The sequence below is a fragment of the Mandrillus leucophaeus genome, unplaced genomic scaffold, assembly GCF_000951045.1.
Source record: "Mandrillus leucophaeus isolate KB7577 unplaced genomic scaffold, Mleu.le_1.0 Scaffold284, whole genome shotgun sequence".
Classification (NCBI taxonomy): Eukaryota; Metazoa; Chordata; class Mammalia; order Primates; family Cercopithecidae; genus Mandrillus; species Mandrillus leucophaeus.
Window position 1 is genome coordinate 1,232,749 of NW_012102965.1, and position 10,923 is coordinate 1,243,671.

Below are 10,923 nucleotides of genomic sequence, written 5' to 3' on the forward strand. Positions count from 1 at the left end.
AGCAAAAGCTAACAGATATGGACAGGTTACAAACTTTGGGAAAAGTCCATACATATGTTTCTATTCTCAAATAGACTTTCATGATACAGTTTCATATTATATCACTAACCTCAGGGCCACAGCATTAGAGAAATGACATGACCTGTTAAAATATATATAATGCCACACGGTCTTCAAACCTTTCAGGCAACCTGCAAGGATACAGATGAAGATGGAAAACAGAATTATACAAGTAAAAAGAATTCCCAAACCAAAGACGAAAGAACAGGGATGTTTTAATCCTTTGTCAGTGTTACGTACATGTGTTTAATAAAGTTGAACAGATGCTAAAATGAGTATTTGTGAAAGCTACAAAGTACTATTACAAAGATAAACACTATCACTACAAAAATCATAGAAACAGCTACATAATTTGTCATCTTTTAGTTTCTACAGAATTTAAAGCAAATTATTTTGGTTGTCCTGATTGTAATTTAAGAACAATAACTAAAACAGAAAACTAAGCTCATGAGGATACAAACTCAGCATGAACTTGGTTTGGGTTCTACAGCTAGTGGTGGTCAGGACCATCAGGTTGCACAACCTAGGGACTGCCATTTACATCACTGAATGGTTGCAGTGCACAGCTTCTACCATCATATAAAACATAAAGCACATATAACATTACTACATACATTCTTTTATCAATTAAAAATGGTGCTAATTAATTACCTAGAGGATAGTATTCTCATGAATTTCTTTTTTTTGAGACAGAGTCTCACTCTGTCATCCAGGCTAGAGGACAGTGGTGCAATCTCGGCTCACTGCACCCTCTGCCTACTAGATTCAACTGACTCTCCTGCCTCAGCCTCCCAAATAGCTGGGACTATGGCGTCCACCACCACGCCCAGCTAATTTTTTGTATTTTTTTTATTAGAGACGGAGTTTCACCATATTGGCCAGGCTGGTCTGGAACTCCTGACCTTGTGATTCACCTGCCTCGGCCTCCCAAAGTGCTGGGATTACAGGCATGAGTCACCACACCCAGCCATGAATTTCTTTAATGCTGCTAAATGTATTTTCCAAACTATATTACATTCTAAAAAATAAGTGTCAGGCCGGGTGTGGTGGCTCATGCCTGTAAACCCAACACTTTGGGAGGCCAAGGCGGGTGGATCACCTGAGGTCAGGAGTCAAAGACCAGCCTGGCCAACACGGTGAAATCCCATCTCTACTGAAAATACAAAAAATTAGCCAGGTGTGGTGGTACACATCTGCAGTTTCAGCTACTCAGGAAGCTGAGGCAGGATAATCGCTTGAACCCAGGAGACAGACGTTTCAGTAAACTGAGATAGCGCCACTATACTCCAGCCTGGATGACAGACCTAGACTCCGTCTCAAAAAAATAAAAATAAAAAAATAAAAAGTAAAAATAAAAGTCAGATTTGTACCATTTTTCTCTATCAACTTCACTCTACCTTGTCTTCCCACATTTTTCTAGATCTTTTGAATACTGCTTTTGGACTAGTTTTAAGTAGATCAAAGATTTTTCAGAATATAAAAGGTAGAAAAGGGAACTGAAGGATAGTTACTGAATTCCAAAGATGTCAAGTACAAAACTTTTCTCTACAGTTCTGCTTTCCTCTGCTCTGCAGAAAGCATTGTCATCTCATAACAAGAGCAGGTTCTATTGAACTGAACCTACTGAACTTAGTCAAGATGGTCCCCGACTCAGATGGTTCAACTCATAATTTTTTGACTTTACTAGGGGTTTATCAGGTTGAAACCTCACAGTTAGGTCAAGCAGCATCAGGACTTCAGATGGTTCGCTTCCTTGTAATTTTTTTTTTCAGTGGGCTTCTCAGAGGTGGTTTTGTTTTGTTTTTGAGACGAGTCTCGCTCTGTCACCCAAGCTGGAGTGCAACGGCATGATCTCAGTTCTCTGCAACCTCCGCCTCCAGGGTTCAAGAGATTCTCCCTACCTCAGCCTCCCAAGAAGCTGGGATTATAGGTGCCCACCACCACGCCCAGTTAATTTTTGTATTTTTAGTAGAGACAGGGTTTCACCATGTTGGCCAGGCTGGTCTCGAACTCCTGACCTCAGGTGATCCGCCCACCTCGGCCTCCCACAGTGCTGGGATTATAGGCATGAGCTACCACGCCCAGCTGTTTATCAGAGTTTTAAATGCATTTTCAACTTAAAAGTATTTTTGACTTACAGGTTTATTAGGATGCAGCCCTAGCATAAGTTGAGGAGCAGCTGAAGTTAGTGAGAAGTCATCAAGTTTGATTCCTGAGCAAACACTTTAACATTAATTTAGCTTTATTATCCACAACTGGTTTTCGCTGTGGTTTATATTAAGTAAAACTACATTCCAATATTGGTACCTCTGCTCTTCCTTCCCCTAGAATACTGACTCACATTAGGTCAATTAATGTCATCTCAACCAATGATTTTGGTGAAAGCAATTTCACACAGCAGTATATGGGCTGATCCACTTGACACCACCAAAATATACAGTTTCACTACATGATTCTAATAACAAGCATTCATTAATGGAAAACTCGTTTTTTCTAAATTTCATATAACCTAATTACGAAATTTTTGTTTTTGTTTTTTGGGTTTTTTTTCTTTGAGACAGGATCTCACTCTGCTGCCCAGGCTGGAGTGCAGTGGTGTGATTTTCTTTATTTGCAAAGAGACATGGGCCTTGCTATGTTGTTCAGGCTAGGCTCAAACTCCTGGGTTCCAGTGATCCTCTTGCCTCAGCCTCCTGAATAGCGCCATGGCTAATTACTAAACTTCTGACATTCCAAATAACTAGCATGTACATGACAGTACCACAGATAAGGGAAAGGGGGATGTTGGAAGATAAATGGGGTACAAAATACATTTTCAGTTTCTCAGGATGAGAGTTAATGTCATATTCTAAGAAGTGCTGAAAACTTCCATGTTCTCAAAAAGGGTGATTAACAAAATGAGGTTCTTGAATATACAGGAATAAATCTTTTAAAAATCTGCAAGACCTCTATGCTGAAAACCAAAAAGTATTACTGACAGAAAATAAAAAGACAAATGAAGGGGAATACCATGATCAGACTGGAAGACTCAATGTTTGTAAAGGCATCAATTCTACCCTAACCTATCTACAGTCTCAATGTAATACCAAGCAATATTCTACCAGGTAACTCTTTGAAACTTGAAAAGCTGATTCTAAAGTTTATATGGAAGTGTAAAGAGCCATGGAAATCTTGAAGAACAAAGCTAGCAAACCGATTATAGATTATTGAGATTAATTATAAGCTAGGCACAGTGGCTCACACCTGTAGTCCCAGCTACCCAGGAAGCTGAGGTGGGAGGATCACTTGAGCCCAGGAATCTGAGGCTACAGAGCACTATGATCGTACCACTGCACTCTAGCCTGGCTGATAGAGCAAGACCCTGTATCTATCTATCAATCAATCAATAGAAAGAGTTATTATAAAGCTGTAACAATTAGACAAAACAACGGAATCAGAGAGAGCCCAGAAACAGACCCACACACATATGATTAGCTGGTTTATGACTAAGGTGACACGACAATGCAATGAGGAAGGAGTATCTTTTCCATAAATGATGCTAGGTCTTTTGGGTATTCATATGGAAAAACATGAACCTTGATCTTTACCTCATTCGATATACAAAGATCAATTCCAGATGAACTACAGATTTTTCCAATACTTTTAGCTGCTGTTTTATTAACTATAGATTTAACCATGAAAGGTAAAACAATAAAAGTTTCCAGAAGAAAAGTTCACAGAATATATTAATGACTTTGTGGTAGGCACAGATTTCTAAAACAGAATGTAAGAAACGGTAATCATAAATGGATTATAAATTATAAATTAGATTACATTAAACTTAGGAACTTCTAGTTATCAAAAACACCTAAGAATGAAAAGGTAAGACACCAAGTGAGAGGAAATATTTGCAATACAGTTAGCTGACAAGATTCTTATCTACATATATAATAGTCCAACAAATCAACTAGAAAAAAAAGCAGTAAGAAATTGATAGAGTGGACAGGTACTTTACAAAAGAGGATATTCAACTGGATAAAAAGGTACTTGATATCCTTAGTCATCAGGGAAATATAAATTAAACCACAGAGAGCTACCACTACATAGTCACCAGAATGACTTAAATGAAAAAGATAGACACTACTAAGCATGGCAAAGGATATGGAACACTGCTAGTGGGAATGTAAATCAGTGCAGTAACTTTGGAACACTGGTAGTATCTAGCAAAACTGAATATGTGCATATGTTTTGATCCTGAAATCCTAATCTTAGGTATATACTCAAAAGAAACAGATACATATGCTCATCAAGACATGTGGAAAATATTCATAGCATCCGTGTTCTAACAGCCTCAAACTGGAAACAACTCAAATGTCCATCCAGATGGTAACAAGATAAACAAACTGTGGTATATTAACACAATGGAATACCATATACAGTACCACTACATACAAGATGGATGAATCTCACAAACATTATACTACAGAAAAGAGACCAGACACTATCTGATTCCACTCAAGTTCAAAAAGAAGTAAAATATATCAGTGATGTTCAAAGTCAGGACAGTGATCACCTGGGTTCATGTGGTGGGATTAGGGGGCTGGCACAGTACTGATAAAGAAGGGTCTGGGGAAGATTTCTGGCTACTAATAATATTTGGCTTTTTAAAATCATGGGTGTGTTCTCTGTGAAGATTCATCAAGCTATATATTTATAATATGTATAATATGTATTGTGTATACATTATACTTCAATAAAAAGTTTACTAAATAAAATCACCTCCTGGAGGGGACACTTCAATGTAGGCTGAGAGAGCTTTAACTGGGAGAACTCAAGGGATGAGAAATGAACTGTGCAAGAATAAGCATGCTCATTTTTCTCCTACTGCTCTCTCTTCTGGATGCCATTCAGTTTCATAAAGCCAGTGTCTAAGGACAAATCGAAGGCTACCTCCCAATCTGCAGACAACAACTTCCCCACTCACAGGAATAAGATCTGAAGAATCTTATGATAAAAGGAATATGGTCCTTGCACATGCACTTTCCTGTCTTTAAGTCTAAAGCTAAAGAAGCAAAAGTAGTCCCTGCAGCTGACATGCTCAGGTCACCAGGGTAGCAGATCACACAGATATGGGGCCAGAACCACAGCTGGTAACAAACAGGATCCATTTGCCTGCAGTTTCCTCTTTGCAATATATACTATCCAAGAAGCCTGAAGAGATGGTGACAACCAGTGTAGGTGGCTCATCAAGGACTTGAGATCCACAACCCAGGCATACACTGCCATGATTAACAAGTCCAGCATCTCATTTTATTTAGTAACAAAAGCAGTTTTCATGGTGTACATATTACATAGTTTAGATGAAAATTCTTATAATTTAGTATAAAATTAATAATTCCTAACTTTATTTGAAAAAAATATCTGAAAAGCATGTAATGTGATGCACATCAATGAATGTGATGCACATCAATGAACTGTCACACTTAAAAGATTACTGAAGCAAACTTGCATAGTATCAAAGCAAGAAAGTTTGTGATATTGTGGAAATAACCGGGAATGGGAGCCAAGAGGCCCAATATAAAAGTGGACATTTAGGAGACATGTAATAAATGACAAATGAATGATAAGGTGATAAGGGACTTTGAGCATGTTATCTCTTCTCTCACTAGATCTGTTTCTTCACCGCTAAAATAAGATTATAAAGAGGATTAAAGGAGTTACTACATATAAAATACTTAGAAGAACTAGTCCTTGGCACAGTCAGTACTCAATAAATAGTGAACACTATTATTAGATGCCAGTCCTGATTCTGCCATTAAACTCAGGTGTAACCTCAGACAAGTAACTCACCATTTTGGGTTTCTATAAAATGACAGGGCTAGTAATGGATGCTCTATAGCTCCCTATCCACCTTAGAAAATATTTAAATTTCAATTCTCAAACATTTTATGTTAGAGAATAATTCCTACACACACACATTAAAAATTATTTTCCAGGCCAGACGAGGTGGCTCATGCCTATAATCCCCAAACTTTGGGAGGCCAAGGCAGGCAGGTCACTCGAAGTCAGGAGTTTGAGACCACCCTGGCCAACATAGCAAAACCCTGTCTCTACTAAAAATACAAAAATTAGCCAGGTGTGGTGGTGCACGTCTGTAATCCCAGATACTTGGGAGGCTGAAGCAGGAGAATCGCTTGAACCCGGAAGGCAGAGGTTGCAGTGAGCCGAGATCACACCACCGCACTCCAGTCTGACTCCATCTCAAAAAAAAAAAAAAAATACACACACACACACCCCCTACATTATTTTCCAGACTACAATCTACTACAGAATATACACCAAACATACTCATGCTATTGGGGGCGGGGTACATGTAGATATGACTGAACATCCAGACTACCATTTAAAGTGGAAACTATAACTTGAGCACCCATTAAAAAAGGAATATATTCAGAATAAGGAAAGGAGCCCTGGATGATGATTAAGATTTTGTTCTATTCCTGACACTGCTGACAATGTTAATACCTTACTCCTCTCTCTCTACGTCTGTTTACTTATTTGTAAATTGAGAGATGTTGGGATAAATTACCACTAAGATCCATTTGAGACTTCCTTTACTTTTTCCCTCCTTCCAAACTAGAATGTTATCCTAGAAACCAAAAACTGTTCCTAGAAAACCAAAAACTACAGCATCAATAAATGTGATAACTGGCCAATCTCCCAGCCTGAACAGTCCCAATTTGAGGATGGGTAATAATGGCATCAGCCTTTCAGATGGGCCCACACTGAAGTTCAAGAACCAGCAGACTCTATTATGTCTGCTTTCCAGAATAATATATATTCTCCTACCTTTCTCTATAGAGAAGGGTAGGAAATGAAAATTAGCTCAATATACTGATTGCTACTTTTTACACATCATTACACAATAACTGATGATTCCTTCCTACCACAATATTTTTAATGGCCTACATTTATTCAGTACCTACCACGTGATGGGCCTGGTGCTAAGTACCTTAAAGCATTCTAAAGTTAGAAGACAATTTTAGGTGATTTCCAGGTAAGAAAACTATTTAAGGACTGGAAAATGCATGGCTAAATTCATTTCCTTAGGTTCAAGTTCTCTCCTTGCAAAAAAAAAAAAAAAACACACACATAAGTGAAAATTGAATTTTAAATTCTTATGCTCACATCAAGAAAGTAATTTACTCTTAATACTCCCAAATGGTTTCATTATAGTCTTGCCTTTTTATTTCAACCTAATTAGGAACAAAAAACAGAAATTCATCTAAAAACATATAATTAAAAGTTATTTTGTAAAATAAAACTAAAAACCTCTTACCTGAGCATGAAAATTGGACATAGTCGTTGTCTCTATATCTTTCTTTCCTAATATCTCCATTTTCACTGGTGAATTGGGAAAATTAAATGAAAAATAGTCTAAAAAGTCAGGTAAATAAGTAGCTGCCCCATGAACAATACCCATCACGTAGAAAGCTGCAGAGTTTTCGTTTTCACTGAACACTAGACCCACAAACTCTTCTGCAAACCTCTCCATCTCCATAGGAGACAGGTGGGAGAGTTCGTTACTGTAGGCATGGATAACCGAAGCACCTCCATTAGGCTGGTGCTCTATATGAATGAGTTGTTTAAATTCCAAAGTGTCCAACCTTTTGAGGTTATTCTGAACTCGTGGCTCCTTTAATGAGACAAATGGAAACTCACTGTTCTCTGGAATTTTGGAATCATAGTTCTTGGTATCCAAATTCTTCCCAACGTAATCTTTTATGTTATCATTTAGGATGCCTTTGGTTTCTTGATCTTCAACATCAGTTAGCAATCCTGAGCAGATGGTCTGAATAGATTTGTTATACATTTTCGGACGCTTCCGTTTTTCATTCTCTTTGTGTTTCTTTTTCTTTTTCTTCTTTACCTTTTTAATTTGTAAGTCTTCTATATTTGTTTTTGGTTTCTCCTTCCCACCTGTTGGAAAAAATGTTTTTTGAAACTCCATATTTTAATTACTTTAAAAACCATGCTTTAGGAACAGTTTTGTATAAATAAGAAGTTTACTTCTGAAAATTTACTCAGAATTATATATTTAGGACTCATTTTTTACAGAACTGATAATCAATATTTAGTCAGTCTTTTTTGAGATGGAGTCTTGCTCCGTCGCCCAGGCTGGAGTCCAGTGGCGGGATCCCAGCTCAACGCAACCTCCTGAGTAGCTGGGATTACAGGAGCACACCACCACGCCCAGCTAATTTCTGTATTTTTAGAAAAGACAAGGTTTCACCATGTTGGTCAGGCTGGTCTCGAGCTCCTGACCTTGTGATCTGCCCACTTCGGCCTCCCAAAGTGCTGGGATTACAGGCATGAGCCACCACACCCAGCCAGCCAGTCTTTTCATCTACACACACACACACACACACACACACACACACACACAGAGAGAGACAGAGAGAGAGAGAGAGAGAGAGACAGAGACAGAGACAGAGAGAGATGGAGAGGAGAGATGGAGGGAGAGAGGGAGAGAGGGAAAGAGGCAGGCATAGAGCAAAGTTACATCTACAGTGTGTGCTACCATTCTGACATATAGCAAATGCTCACAGTTTACAGAAATAAGGAGATGAATGAATATTTCAGAAAACAATCTTCAGGCCGGGCATGGTGGCTCAGGCCTGTAATCCCAACACTTCGGGAGGCTGAGGCGGGTAGATCACAAGGTCAGGAGATCAAGACCATCCTGGCTCACACGAGAAACCCAGTCTCTACTAAAAATACAAAAAATTAGCCAACCGTGGTGGCACGCACCTGTAGTCCCAGCTACTCGGGAGGCTGAGGCAGGAGAATCACTTGAACCCAGGAGCCAGGGGGTGCAGTGAGCTGAGATCGTACCACTGCACTCCAGCCTGGGTGACAGAGTGAGACTCCGTCTCAAAAAAAAAAAAGAAAACAATCTTCAAATTTTAAATGCAGAAAATCAGAAATGTAAAGATGAACAAAGATCAATATAAACAATGCCCTCTAGATGTTACTCATTGATATATATATCATCAATTTTACTTTACCTGAGGTCTTAAAAATTGCATCAAAGTATCATAGAGATTTATAAATCATAAAGGGACAAAAAGAGTTGTGCAATATAACAGCAACAAACACGCAATTCCTTAGCTTTCTACCACATTTCCTTCTTAGTAAATTCCTCTTGCATCTAATATAGTCTACTTTAAGTCCACCACAGTTTACAAAATTACAGTAAGACCCAAAAAGGTACTACAAAAGAGATGACAAAAATCAGAATCATTTATCATGTTCTAAGCTCAAATAATACCCATGTACTGGTAAAGAGATGAATAAAAAAGTAGCCTGTACGTTAAAGAGCTTTTGTGAACAAAATCAAGTATATTCTGGGCTCAGAAATGTAGAAGTCCAAAGGATAAAAGATTAATCCACAGAGGCTTTACAGCTACAGAATCTAAGTATACATATAAACAATATTATCACATTATATTCATTTCTATATAAGAAAAATACAAACAAGTAAATAGCCTCATGAGAAAGATAATATAAGAAAGCCACTGAACTAAGGGTTGAGAAAAGGTACTCACTGATTCCATCTTTTATCTCAGTTTCACAGATAACCTACCATGAATGAAATTCTCCCAGTCCGCTTCTTTACCTAAACATTTTCATCTTCACATCTTTCTTTCCTTTCTTCTTCCAGTGATTGAGACGTTCTATTTGCAAAAGTAAGTCCTTCCCACCAACTCCAAAACCCTTGTTTAAAAGTCTTTGACCACTAAACTTCTCATAAAGAATAATCTGTGCCCTGAGTGGTTAACAAAGTAAAAAGAACTTTTTAAATTTAAAAAAAAAAAAAAAAAAATTCCGGCCGGGCACGGGGGCTTACACCTGTAATCCCAGCACTTTGGGAGGCCGAGGTGGGTGGATTGCTTGAGGTCAGGAGTTCAAGACTACCCTGGCCAAGAGAGCAAAACCTTGTCTCTACTAAAAACACAAAAATTAGCTTGGACATGGTGGCGCACACCTGTAATCCCAGCTACCCGGGAGGCTGAGGCAGGAGAATTGCTTGAAATGGGAGGCAGAGATTGCAGTGAGCCAAGATCACGCCACTGCACTCCAGCCTGGGTGACACAGTGAAACTCTATCTCAAAAAGAAAAAAATAAAGAAAAAAAGAATTATCTATGCCCAGGGTCTTTCCTTTATCACCTTATTATTCTTACTGCTTAAATTCTGGTTCTGTTTTCAATTTGTTTAATTTGCTTTCCCAGAATGTTGAAATATCAAATCCAGTTATATTTACTCAAATCATTTTTTCCTGTGTCTCCATGATTTGACAGAATTATCCAGCTCATCCTTGATTACTTCTGAATTCCTTGATGCCACTGTCTTAATTTTTGGTCTAACAGCTGCATAGCTGTCTCTCATCCTGAATGCTAGAGCCATATTAACCTTTGTATAATTTTTATATATTCTTTTAATCATATTCATTCCTTAGCTAAACTGCTTTCAAGAGCTCTCAATGTCTACCTATAATCTCTTCAGTCTGGAATCCAAAGACAGTGCCCTCAAGTACTTCATGCTCTGGTCAAATTGCACTATTTATTTACAATTTCTTACAAAACATAATTCTACTAGCAAAGGCATTTCCTCTCTCCTTAAAATACCCTTGCCTTGCTCGTTACTTACCAATGAACTCTTTCCTATCCATTTGATGTGACTGAAAGTTTCCTGAGGCCTCCCCAGAAGCTGAGCAGATGCCAGCATCATGCTTCCTGTACAGCCTGCAGAACCATAAGCCAATTAAACTTCTTTTCTTTATAAATTACCCAGTCTGAAGTATTTCTTTATAGGAGTATAAG

General features: G+C 38.2%; 1 protein-coding gene across 1 annotated transcript in view; it reads right to left on the reverse strand.

Moving 5' to 3' along the window:
• RSBN1L (round spermatid basic protein 1-like) overlaps positions 1–10,923 on the reverse strand; it is a 114,136-nt gene that overhangs the window by 21,360 nt on the left and 81,853 nt on the right. The window contains exon 3 of the mRNA XM_011985454.1: positions 7,379–8,019. Coding sequence (XP_011840844.1) covers positions 7,379–8,019 — 641 coding nt within the window. The remainder of the gene's footprint in view (positions 1–7,378; positions 8,020–10,923) is intronic.